General features: G+C 43.1%; 1 protein-coding gene across 6 annotated transcripts in view; it reads right to left on the bottom strand.

Moving 5' to 3' along the window:
• Window positions 1-13,281, bottom strand: part of ULK2 (unc-51 like autophagy activating kinase 2) — a 59,329-nt gene extending 46,048 nt beyond the window's left edge. For 5 of the 6 annotated variants that reach the window (XM_070389575.1, XM_070389577.1, XM_070389576.1 and 2 more), the window contains exons 1-5: window positions 12,709-13,281; window positions 11,721-11,813; window positions 10,386-10,427; window positions 5,488-5,520; window positions 5,042-5,078 (exon numbers count right to left, since the gene is read on the bottom strand). In XM_070389575.1, coding sequence (XP_070245676.1) covers window positions 5,042-5,078; window positions 5,488-5,520; window positions 10,386-10,427; window positions 11,721-11,813; window positions 12,709-12,798 — 295 coding nt within the window. In that variant the 5' untranslated portion in view covers window positions 12,799-13,281. Of the gene's footprint in view, window positions 1-5,041; window positions 5,079-5,487; window positions 5,521-10,385; window positions 10,428-11,720; window positions 11,817-12,708 lie in introns of those variants that run through there. The other variant, XM_070389579.1, reaches the window with a different exon arrangement.
• Between the last annotated feature and the right edge of the window lie 510 nt (window positions 13,282-13,791).

Genomic DNA, 13,791 nt, shown 5'->3' with positions numbered 1-13,791 from the left:
GGAGTCAGGCTGCCTTTGTTCAAATCCCAGTTCTTCCACTTACTAATATTCACTGCACAGTCATGGAAGTTGACCCCTCTGTGCCAACTCCTCTACAGAAAACTGAAAACAGACTAACCATGTGGGGCTGTTGCAACATTCAAACAAGACAGCACGTTTAATCATAAAGACTTAAGGAAAACACCTGGCATGTAATAAGTACTCAAAGGTAAAGTGAAAGTGCAAAGTGTCAGTCGGACCAACTCTTGTGACCCCCTGGATCGTGGCCCACCAGGCTCCTCTGTCCAAGGAATTCTCCAGGCAAGAATACTGGAGTGGGTTGCCATTTTCTTCTCCAGAGGATCTTCCCGACCCAGGGATCAAACCTGGGTCTCCTGCACTGCAGGCAGATTCTTTACCATCTGAGCCACCAGGGAAACAAGGTAGTCAGTACACAAATGTGTATTTTATAACAGTGGATCTAAAAGTCAAAAGTCCAATTCCTTCAATCTACATTAGGTATTTAATATCCGGGCCCCCATTTTGACTTCTTTGGCTCAGATGGTAAAGAATCTGCCTGCAATGCAGGAGACCCAGGTTCAATCCCTAGGTCGACCCCATTTTAGAGTCTCTGTGAACATACTTCTGCCCATACAACTCTAGAACATGTTCTTTATAACCTTCTCTTATGCACTTAAAACTAGGAAAGACAGAAATAACACTAATACACTGAACAAGTGAAATATTACTTTTAAAATCATTTTAATGAGTGACATTTTGTCCTTAATATCTTCAACAGTGGAAACAGTGACAGACTTAATTTTGGGGGGCTCCAAAATCACCAAAGATGGTGACTGCAGCCATGGAATTAAAAGATGCTTGCTCCTTGGAAGAAAAGTTATAACCAACCTAGACAGCATATTCAAAAGCAGAGACATTACTTTGCCAACAAAGGTCCATCTAGTCAAAGCTATGGTTTTTCCAGTAGTCATGTATGCATTTGAGAGTTGGACTATAAAGAAAGCTGAGCACCAAAGAATTGATGCTTTTGAACTATGGTGTTGGAAAAGACTCTTGAAAGTCCCTTGGACTGCAAGGAGATCCAACTAGTTCATCCTAAAGGAAATCAGTCCTGAATATTCCTTGGAAGGACTGATGCTGAAGCTGAAACTCCAATACTTTGGCCATCTGATGCGAAGAACTGACTCATTTGAAAAGACCCTGATGCTGGGAAAGATTGAAGGCGGGAGGAGAAGGGGACAACAGAGGATGAGATGGTTGGATGGCATCACCAACTCAATGGACATGAGTTTGAGTAAACTCCAGGAGTTGGTGATGGACAGGGAGGCCTGGTGTGCTGCAGTCCATGGGGTCACAAAAAGTCAGACACGACTGAGCGACTGAACTGAGTATCTTCAAATGAACTAAATCCCCATGGTTTAAAAATTACCAAATACTTTTTTCTGTGAGGGCTATTTTCATCTGCTTTTAAAAATTCCTTGGGGTTCTTTCCCTGATGCTCACTATTAAAAAGAAAAATCCAAATGCATTAAAACATACAAAAAGTGAAAGCTTCCTTGCTCCCCTCCCTAGAGATGAATGAACACTGTTAAACTCTGGAGTACGTTCTCCCGGTTCTCCCAGCTCTACTGACACTTCCCTTGCAGATGAACGCAACGATGACAGCACATTAGTGGGAGGGTCAAAGCAACAACTGGCGGAGAAGGCGATGGCACCCCACTCCAGTACTCTTGCCTGGAAAATCCCATGGATGGAGGAGCCTGGTGGGCTGCAGTCCATGGAGTCCCACAGAGTTGGACACGACTGAGTGACTTCACTTTCACTTTTCACCTTCATGCCTTAGAGAAGGAAATGGCAACCCATTCCAGTGTTCTTGCCTGGAGGATCCCAGGGACGGGGGAGCCTGGTGGACTGCTGTCTATGGGGCCTCACAGAGTCAGACACAAATGAAACGACTTAGCAGCAGCAGCAGCAAATCAACAACTGGAGCTTTACTGCTGTAACATTTTAAATTACACTGAAGCAATAAAAATGGATGGTACGGCTTTTTCCATCTCATTCATTTACATTTTCATTTTAGGGCTTAGAAAACTTTTGCTACTGTCAATGACTGCAGCTGCTTAGAACTTGTATCTTTGCCCCATGATACATGCAAGTTTATCTGATTCAGAGACCAAATTCTAACACTGTTTCTGTGCAGAAAAATTAATGATCTCATTTAGGCTGTTTCTGGGCACAAACTACAGTAGAAATTCACGTATTTCTATGAACACGGAATGCCTACTCTCAACACAATCCCACAAACTGAAATTCTCTTGGTAAAAGCTTAACATTTTAAAGGCACAGCCAACATGAAAACTCTCAGACGGATGAACTCCTGAGCAGTTGGCCCTGACAGGGCAGGCTCAGCCGTGGCTGCCAAACTGAAGCTATCTGCTAAAAATAATGTTAAAGTACAACTTACCAATTACTTTCCAACTTCCCTTATTTTAACTTGCAATCAAAAGAATTTGTTTTTTATCTTTTGAAGATGTGAAAGGCACTTTATCAAAGCAAATACAAGGACTAAATGGGTGTCTTGTGATTTAATGGCATTATGCCCTCCAGACCTCTGACAGATCTTCTTGATCAATGCTCCCCAACAGAAACATAATGTGAGCCTTATACATACCTTAACATCTCCTAGTAGCCACATTTTCAAACATGAAAAGAAACTGGTGAAATAATATCTATTTAACCTAGTACTTCCAAAATATCATTTCAGCCTATAATCAACATTAAAAATCTTGATATAATCACTCTTTCTTTCAAAATGCAATGTGTGTTGCATATCACAGCATACCTTTCAATAGCTCAACAGCCCCATGTGGTCAGTGGCTACTGTAGTGGACAGTACAGCTCTAGACAATGCCTTGAGTACCTAAGTTATTCGACACATCTCTTCAAGTGGCAGACGGGGAGAGGTTAAGTATGACCATTAAGTATGACCAGCAATTAAGTGACATAACAAAGGAACTACTGCAAACCAGCCTGCCTGTCTTGACCCCAACATTCAGGTAAGCTCTTCATTCCCTGCTCTCCTGATCTAACACTACTGCTCCAGAACATCCAAAGCAGAGTTCAACATCACATATAGATTGTTGAGGAAGCTAACAAACCTGCTACAGCAGCATCAGCACCTGTGTCAGCCCACAGGCTTTCTGTTAGAAAAGAACACTGATATTCCGACAAGGAAGTGAAATAGCTAAGTGCCCCTCAGCTTGACCCCGGGGAAAGGGGCTTTTACCTGGATCGATAAGAAGTCAAGGATCTCAAGATTCAGAGGTTAACAGAAGGTAGAAGCAAGGTGTTTTCTAGCTCTAACTCCTCTCCTCCAATAGAGAAAAAAATGCCCATCTCTGAATTTTATCTACTAGCAAATGACTTTTTGAAAAACCTTTTTACCAAACTGACATAATCTGAGAGAATCTCAGGAAAAATACCAGAGAAGGCAATGGCAACCCACTCCAGTACTCTTGCCTGGAAAATCCCATGGGCGGAGGAGCCTGGTGGGTTGCAGTCCAGGGGGTCTCGAAGAGTCAGACACGACTGAGCAACTTCACTTTCACGCGTTGGAGAAGGAAATGGCAACCCACTCCAGTGTTCTTGCCTGGAGAATTCCAGGGATGGGGGAGCCTCGTGGGCTGCCGTCTATGGGGTCGCACAGAGTCGGACATGACTGAAGCGACTTAGCAGCAGCAGCAGCAGCAGGAAAAATACAAAAAACACACATGGACTAACCTCCTGAGTTCAGAATAATGGTGGTCTCTCAGTGGGAGGGACTGGAGTAGGACTACAGAAGGGCCCTCAGGAGCTTCAACTGTATTTAGAATTTCTTTAACTATGGGGAGGAGGAGAAATACTTGTGTTCTATATATTATTTCTACATGGCTTTCGAAATCTCAGCAATATTTTATATTTTAAAGATTTTAAAATCTCATTTTTTATTGTTCCTTGTTTACCTGAACATTTAAAATACACTGCTTCTCTCCTGTAAACTGCCCACACCCTTTCTGAGTGTATCTACTGATGTCTTAGTGCTTTTACGATCAATTGCCATGACTTAGTTTTAGGCTGGGAGAAGGCAATGGCACCCCACTTCAGTACTGTTGCCCGGAAAATCCCATGGATGGAGGAGCCTGGTGGGCTGCAGTCCATGGGGTTGCTAAGAGTCAGACATGACTGAGCAACTTCACTTTCACTTTCCACTTTCATGCACTGGAGAAGGAAATGGCAACCCACTCCAATGTTCTTGCCTGGAGAATCCCAGGGACGGGGGAGCCTGGTGGGCTGCAGTCCATGGGGTCGCACAGAGTCGGACACGACTGAAGCGACTTAGCAGCAGCAGTTTTAGGCTGAGAGATGAACCTTTTACTACTTTTTTATTCATTTGTTTTGCCTATTTCCCATATACTTTCAAGGGTGAACAAGTAGGTGCTGACTTCATCTAATGTCCTTTAAAAAGTACTTTGGAGGGACACAATTTGATCTGAACACGAACACACTTTATATATGGAATTTCAAGCAACATCTAGTACTAAAACCTTACCTCTATGCCACAAAATAATGTCAAGGTTACCCTGAATCCCTTACGACATCTTTTAAAATTTACAAGCAACATTCATGTTAATAAACACATCCTAGGACATATTCTCCCACTATTTTTTTTTTTAAGGAGATGAAAGAGACTAAAGGTTCACTGCCAGCCCCCAACTAGAATCCTTTGAAGAGAAATTTTGTTGGTTTTTCTCTGATGGTGAGAAACCTCACCTCTCAAACTGTCAGAGAAAGGCACACATAAACAAGTACTTATATACAAGCAAAGGAGTAAAACCACAACACACAACAGTCAGGCAGCAAAGCAACCACAATTAAACATATACAAATATTTATTGGATGTTTCTATACACGTACAGAAAACAAGGGTAGCATATTTCAGAAGTAAATGAAGATTAAACACACTATAGTACTATACTGACCACTGACAAAGTCAAAAAATTACCTTGCAAATAATCTGCCAGGTCTCCACCATTGCAATACTGATATACAAAACAAAAAGTAATTAAAATAAGACACTGATTCAAGATTATTTCAATTCATTATCAGCTTTCTTTTTTTTAATTTGGCTACATGGCATATAGTATCTCAGTTCCCTGACCAGGGATCGAACCCACATCCCCTGCATTGGAAGCTTGGAGTCTTAACCACTGGATCACCATGGAAATCCTATCAGTTAATTTTAATTAAAAATACATTTGTAATATTATAAATCCAGTCCCAAACAAATTATAAGAATCATAGAATCAACATTTTAAAATTTTATATTCCTTATAAAATAGAATCTAAATCACTGAAACTTTATTAATTCAAATTTCAAATAACCTGTCAATTTTAAGGTATGCATTAATCAAAAGAAAAAAATTAAAAAGAAACCTGGATACTACCTACCTCCATCACCAGAAAGACAGAGTTGGGTAATTCCTGAAAAGTAAACATATTATACATGGTCTAGATTAGAGAAAAAAAAAGCAAAAATTTTAAAATAATGATTGTTAATAAAATAGTATATGTATTCATTTTAAAGAAGTAAAATGAAATCACAAAATCCATTAGTAAGTGAAATTTAAAATCCCCTAAACACTGACATAAGCATCTCAGCTTCAATGACACTAAATGGCTAATGTAGTCATCAAGAAGTTCAAGTCTATTCATGCAAAGAACTAAAGGAAGAGCAACACTAAATGTGCAGTCTCGATTCTGAAACACATGGTCTGGGATGCTTTGTCCTACCGGCCCACACACACCTGAAGGAAGAATGTACTTGCTGGGATTCTTAACTGTAATATAATACATTTCCACCTTTTTGCTTGATTATCTTCACCTCAACAGCTGGCCAATATTTACGTCTGGTATGTAACCCCATACCCTTCTCCTACTCATATAATCAGAAGCTAAACACACACACAAACACACTTTACTTTGAAAAAACGGGATATCACATATAAATGTCTGAACCTTGCTTTCCTTACTCAATAATATACCAAAGAAATCCATCCAAGTCAAATGCATATGCACAAGTCTTTTTCCTAACTGTCATATGTCATTGTGTGACTATATCACCATTTAAGCTGTTTCCTACCAAGGAACATCACTTGTTTCCAGTCTGGGCCATTATAAGCAAAGCTGTATTGTTTCTTGGACATACATTCTAGTTCTCAGGCTTTTATGGCCCTCGGATAGATGTCCAGGATTCTGGGTTGTTTAGTCAAGGATGTGCAGCTCTAACATCCTTGGCAGATACTCCTCAATGACAGACTTTTTAACTCCCTACTATAAACAGGACACTGGTCCAGGCCCCGAGGGTACAGCAGTAAGACAGCAGAGTAGAATATCCTTTTCTCCCCAATCTTAAATTCTAAGAAGGGAGGGTCAGGAGCAAGTCAACAAACAAAAGCATTAAGTACACAGAGCCTGGAGATGATGATAGGTGCTTTGGGGAAGGAGGAGAAACAGGGTTGGGAGGGGACTGCAATTCCATTTAGGGTGGCTAAAGAAAGCTTCCTGAAAACATACCGTTTGAGTGAAGACATAAGGAAGGTTGAGGTGTACCTACGCAGACAACAGACACGGCGATCCACCTGCACATATAATCTCCCTGCAGGAAGGAGGCCCTCGGCATGAGGAAAAGGGGGAAGTGGCCAAGAACCACAGGAGGCCCAAGTAGACAAAACAGAAGCAGCAACATGCAGAGAAGGGGAGACCGGGGATAGCGGGGTTTGTCTTTCACGCACAGAAACAGGAGCCCCTGCAGGACCCATGCAGATAAGGAACACACGCTGACCTGCATTACTGGGAGTACTTGGACTGTAATGCCCAGACTCTTCCTCAGGGTGGAGGCAAAGTGTCGTCACACACTCCAAAAATCATATCCAAAGCCTGACATTTGTACCAGTGACACATCTCCTCCTCAATCACACCAGTAAGAATTACTGCACTTACTACTTTTGCCAATAGGAAAGGTGAGAAGTGACATCTTTCACCTTAATTTACCTTTCTCTACTTGTTTATGAAAATTTCACCCATTTATGGCTGTATCATCTGACATAAAATAAGTCTTTCAAAACTTTTATGTCCCTACTTTTATCGCTTCTGAGTTTATCTTGACTTAAAATACCTTTCTAGGGACTTTCCTGGTAGTCCAGTGGTTGGCAGTCCTCCTGCCAATGCGGGGGACACAGGTTTGATCTCTGGTCTGGAAGGATCCCATGTGCTGCTGAGCAACTGAACCCTTGCACCACAACTACTGAGCCTGTGCTCAGCAACAAGAGAAGCCACCGCAGTGAGAAGCCCGCGTACTGCAATGAAGACCCAGCACAGCCAAAAATAAAAATAAATAAAATACCCTTCTAGCTCTTAGATTACATATAGTCATATAAATATTATTCTAAGATCATTACTGCTTATTTTATATATTTAAGCTTTTGAGTCACTGAAAATTATTCTGGAAAAATGATGAGGACAGATGTCTCAGTTTGCCAGCATCATGTATTGAACGAATCTCTTTTTCACTACACTAAAAATTAACAAGAGGTAGATGTTTCCAGACCATTGACATTCATGCAGGGAAGTATTCCCAGCTGACAATACTTACCTCATGCCCAAAATACTCAAAGATATGTATCTTTCAAAAGCAGTCATGATATCACCCTCCGAACGGCTTTGCACCATCCTTGGACTAGCGATCCATCCCGTGTGAGCCCTCCACCGTCCCCTACATCACCCAGCACTCCCTCCACTCCCAGCACTCCTGCCACATCCCTTCTTCCAGGTCCTCACTCTTGTCTTTCCTGTCGGGTCCTCACAGAGGCTGCATCTGCGTGGGAAGCTGACCTGCCTATGCCCAGCCCAGCCTCCTCCCACTGTATTACATGACTATAGATTCATATATGTGTTTAGAAAACTCTAAAACAAATATAACAAACAGTGGTTATCCCTGGGAAGTGCCATATCTTTTCTAATTTATTCATTTTGATAATGCTGGAATATTTAAACTGTGAGTGAGTGAGTGAGTGAGTAAAAGTCGCTCAGTCATGTCCAACTGTTTGCAACCCCATAGACTACACAGTCCATGGAATTCTCCATGCTAGAATACCGGATCTTCCCAACCCAGGGCTAGAACTCAGGTATCCTGAATTGCAGGCAGATTCTTTACCAGCTGAGCCACTAGGGAAGCCCCATTCAAACTGTTAGCATATATTACTTTTGTAATTAGGGAAAATGTGTTTAAGTGTCATCTAAAGTGAAACCTGAGGACTACAATGTCAAAAGTTCTCAGTTCATCAAAGTGCACATAAGTCTGAGGTAGACCTCCACAAGTGGCGGCCAGTGTGAATGGTGCTCGTCTCCAGTGGATAAAATGACTGCACCCGCCTCTGCACCCCACACCCTGTACCCCAATCAGAATCCAGCGAGCAAATCTAAACTCTGTCTACTCAACAGCCAAGCGTCAAGATTATATTCATCTGACCAAGAGTTCTGAAGTCTATTTTTATAAATTAATTCCAGGAGTACACAATGCACAAAACAGTAAACATTTCTCAGCAGTCACCTTGATATTTCCAATTGTTTCACAGTTCTGGTTTCTGGAACATGTTCTCTCTAATGATATCTCATTCTGCAGCCAAAGCCAGTACTTTAAAATATTCATTTCGACAGACAAAAATCTAACTACACTCTCCACCCTGAAAGCAAAATCAACTCTGAACTTGATAGCGTTTTCTGTACCTCTCAAGAGACAGGCAAAGAAGAGTTAATATTACTTACCAATTTTTACACGAGGCACTGACTTGTACCTCGTGGTGCCCTCTATCTACAGAAACTCAGACAACTACACAAACAGCTCTGAGGAGAACCAGCATTTCAATAGGGATTGTGACATCAGATTAGTTTTGACTTTAACTGTTTTTCCCTTTTCTAGGCTGCTTTGAATTTCTCAAATGAAGGAATGAATTGTATCTATTTAAATAGGTAATAAAATATACCCACAGAGTATACATGTTCTGTATATGGAATCTGTTGTATTTTTGGAGATCACACACTGACATCAAAAACTTTAAACCTGATCGTTCTACTTGTCCCAATAATTCCAATTCTAGAAACTGAACTCACAAGACATAATCAGGTATCTTCAGAAGTTATGTATTATCCTTGGAGCATTTTTTTGTAATGGGAAAAATCTAAACATCTTACAACTTGGGTAGAGTTAAATAAATACTTTGCTGTATGATATGACTACATAAAAAATAACTATTTTTTAAAGGACATACAGAAGAGCCCACTAAAATTAATCACACTGAGAGCAAGGCCTGTTTTACAAATGCCTGGCACACAGCACCTCACCGCATGGAACCTCACAAAATGAATGAATTTGAATAATGTAAGTGTATAGGGAAATGGTTTTAGCTAGAAATAAAATAGCAGAATCACATAACACACTCATTTACTTCCTGGAATTCCACTGTCCAGACTAAGAAAACAAAAGAACAGAGTAATGTGCATCAAGCACCTGGTTGGCTGTGGAAGGAGTGGAGGGAAAAGCTGAACGCACCGCCCCTCAGGATCAGACTCCTGGAGTTCCCATCAGGTGAATACCACTAGCAAGGGTGATTCTAGGATCCAAGGATTTTAAAACACAATATGGCCCCTAAATACAAGCCAACTACTTGCTCTGGTGCTCCACCCAATAAGCAGGAATTTTCTCTAAACCTGGGCTTTTGAAAAGGATTTCCAAGGGTGATTTTGACTATACAGAAATGTTGCCTTAGAATGTAACTTCAGAATCCAGCCTTCCCACCTCCAAAAATAATATGACTCTACTGTACGCAATCAACATGAACAAATCCAGGTGATGAATCTGCAGTTTCCTTGTTATCATGCCATGTTATCGCCTAATATCACCACTATTAGCAAACATTGCTTCTGCAATAAGAAAAAAAGCTCTAGTTGGTTTTTCAATAGCCCAAAATAGTCCTTTCTACATTCATCACAGAAATGCCAGATCTCACGTCAATATTTCTCTACTTGACCTAAAACAACACTACTGTAGCATATTATCATTTATCAGTAAGTTTACTTATGCAGCACATTATTTTATCCTTTTGCCCTATACTATTTTATACAAATTCTTAATAAACACACAACTCCAGCTATATATCTTTTCAACAAGAAAAAAGCAATTTTTCTATTTCTATGATGACATTTAAATTTGTATGAAATGGAAAAAATTTCTATTAAGTTCTTTATTAACAAACATACATATATTTCTTTGAAAATCCAAAATAAGGTACCTGAACATCATAGAGTGCTACAATGTTTTCATGCTGAAGTTCCTGTTAAGAAAATTGAGAATTCAAAATATTTGTATTTAAGAATTGTAATTTTTCAATATGCAAATAAAATTAAGTATATACACACATTTATATCCATTTATACTATTTCTAGTATACTACACTTTTGTTACTAGTTAAAACAATTCAGTCTAATTAAGAATAACAAGAAATGTGCCTGATCAAACTACTTGGGGCAAACATTTTTTCACTGTCCTAATTTATTCTCATTTACAAAATAAAAGGTCAGTATGACCACATATTTTACTGCTAGTCTTTTAGATTTAATACATAATTTCTAACAAGAAAGGCCTAAAATTCCAAACTGCTTTTAGAAAGCATTATTTGCCTAAAAGAAAACAAAATATAATTCAACAAGCTATAATTCTTACCCAAGAGCTGTCCACAGAACAGCAGTTCTGATGAACGTTAGATGAAGGTTCCATGTTTATATTACTTTGGGATTAAACACACCTAAACCTATTTCTTCACTGCATATTTTTTTCGAATTTCTTTATAATGAATCAAGGGCTTTGTGACTCTCCAAGAAGTATTAAGTAAACATGACTTTCCACATTTATTTGACCATGGACTCCTTTCCCCCCTCAAAGCATCCCACTTGGATAATTCTGCTTATGAGTGATCTAAAAAGACAACTTCCAAGGAAAATAACTTTGCTCAATTTATAAGGAAAATAGATTACAACTGCCCCCAGTTCTCCAAAAAATATTTAACAAGAAAGGAATCAACAGAAAAAGAGAGAAATAATGCATGAGAGGCCTGTGTGTAGTGGTAGTCACTCAGTTATATCCGACTCCATGCAACCCCATGGACTGTAGCCAGCCAGGCTTCTCTGTCCATGGGATTCTCCAGGCAAGAATACAGGAGTGGATTGCCATGACCTCCTCCAGGGGATCTTCCCCACCCAGGGATTGAACCTGGGTCTCCTGCACAGGAGGCAGACTCTTTACCATCTGAGCCACGAGGGAAACCTCCAAGAGATGCCTGCCTCTTCTCAAAGGACAACGCAATAACTAAGGGAAAGGAATGATGAGAAGCTAAAATCAGTTTTCATCTAATCCCTCTAAGCACTGACCAAGAGCCGCAAGCATCTATTCTTAAAAACAGCTTGCAAGTACTCAATGTTTCAAAAAACTGAGCATGCAAAAATGAGAGCAACAGGTGAACATTCTCAAACTTGGGGTCAACTACCCAAACTGGAAAGGATGTCATCTTGTGTTCATTTAAGTTTTACTCTAGTGTATCTAGTATGAAATACCCCATAAAGAAACATACCTTTAAGATTTTAATTTCCTTCCCAAGCAGTATTTGTGATTTTGACAGGTTCTTTTTATTAATACTTTTAATGGCTACCTCCCAATCAGTTTTCTGGAAAGGAAAAACAATTACTCCTGAAAATTATTCCACAGAAACAACTGAAGAGAAACAAAGAAAAAAGAATCTATAAGCATAAAGATGTTTTTAGCAAATTCATGTAATAGCACCAGGAGAAAATAGAACCCAAATTTCTAACAAGAAAATGATTTTACAAAGGTGTAGCAAGCTAACGTCCCACAAGACAGCCAGTAAAAATAAATATGAAGCCTCCGTAGTAACTAGCAATAAATGGAAAAAAAAAAGGACACACTTTATCTACAACGACTTAAAAGTTATGGAGGATAAGCTGGGAGATGGTTAACAGTTAACCGAAAATAGGATTTGACAGCTAGGCAGGATTAAACGATTCGTGGTGGTTTTTTTTTTTTTCTTTCTTTCTTGAGTTTTAAGTTATTCTCACGATAAAGGAAAACTCGGTAATATTGTATTTACTACTTTACAGGCTGAGCAACCAGGCCAGCCAGCCCTCTTCAGACCTGCCCCTTGGCTCAAACTCTCTTAGGATTATTTCCACTCCTGAGGTGCCTTTCCGAATTCTTTAGATTCTAAAACCTGCTGGGAGCCTGTTTTCAAAACAGCATAAGCTTAAAAAGAAAAAAAAAAAAAAAGCTGAGCCCGCTCTCGGGTCGATTTGGGTCTCCCCGCCTCACCCCACGGCCGGCCGTCCGCCCAGCCCAGGAACGAAGGTGGGTGGGCGGTCGGGGCTCCGCGCGGGGAAACGCGACACTGAGTTGGGGAAGCCCGGGGCTCGCGGGCCACCTGTCCATTTTCCGCTAGGTCTGCAATTCTCCGCCACCGGGGAGGGTCCGAGCGCGACCGGACCGGCCCCGCGCCACCCCGGCCGCAGCCTCACAGCCGCCGCAGCCCCGCCTGAGGCGGGGCTCACCTGGCGGTGCCGCCCCCGGAAGACCACGGCGAAGGCCCCGTGTCCCACGAGGTCCCGCTTGCTGTACTCGAAGTCGCCCACCACCTCCATGGCCGCGCCCCGGGGTCGGCGCGGGCGGGCGGCGATCAGCACCGCGGGCCCGCCGGCCCCGAGCGCGCCCGCCGGCCGCCGAGCTGGGGCAGCCGCGGCCCCGGGCCTGGGCGGGCGCTCATGCCGAGAGGCCGGGCAAAAACCGGGAAGCGCCGCGCAGGGCCGGGGTCAGCGAGGCCTGGCCCGGCCCCGGCCGCTCCTCATGCCGGCCGCCGCCGGCCGCTGACTCCCTGACGAAGCGGGCTCCCTGAGGAAGCGGACTCGGCGCTGCCGAACAGGGGCGGCGCCGTCGTCGTCACTGAGCACTCCCGGGGCCGCGCGAGCGCCGGGGAGAGGTGCGGGCCCCGGCGCCCCCCATCCCCGCCCGTCTGCGCGTTGGCCTCTCCGAGGGTGCGGCTCCGCCCGGCCGCCGCCCTTCGCGGGCCCGGCCTTGTGCCCTCGCCAGCCTAACCAGCGAAGGGCCCGCACGCGCGCGCCGGCCGCTCCGCGCCGACTGCCGGCCCTCCGCGACGTCAGCGCATCTTGAATGCCGCAGTGCGCGGCGCGGCGGACGCGCTACCTCCGCCGGGAAAATGAGTGCCCAGCTGCCGTTGGAGGCGGGAAGAAGCGCGCGAACCGGCGGCTCCCAGGGCTAGACCCGCGGGGAGGCGGGCTTCCGGGAAGGGGCGGCAGGAGGGACGGGGGCATCCCTGTGCAGTGTGGACCCCACTGATGCGATGAGGGCAAAGGAGCATCTCTTGTATCCAGGCCTTTCCGCGCCCTGCGAAGCCAGAGGCCTCGCCGCCAAGCCCCCACCCTTTTGCATTTACCCTCATGGGTGTGTAGGTCAGGGATCCTGCACCTTCTGCGGCCACTTGGCTTCTGTGAGGAACTGATGACAGTCCTAGAGAAATAAATGCGAATGCTCGTAGACTCAGTTTTGGTTGTTTTCAAGGCTCTAGTGAGAAACTGCTTCCCAGCCTTGGGTGTCCTGCAGCGTGGCCTCCGGCTTCC

This window comes from Bos mutus, chromosome 19, assembly GCF_027580195.1.
Source record: "Bos mutus isolate GX-2022 chromosome 19, NWIPB_WYAK_1.1, whole genome shotgun sequence".
NCBI classification, from domain to species: domain Eukaryota; kingdom Metazoa; phylum Chordata; class Mammalia; order Artiodactyla; family Bovidae; genus Bos; species Bos mutus.
The sequence above is the reverse complement of the archived record's forward strand: the minus strand, read 5'-3'. Positions and strand labels throughout refer to the sequence as shown.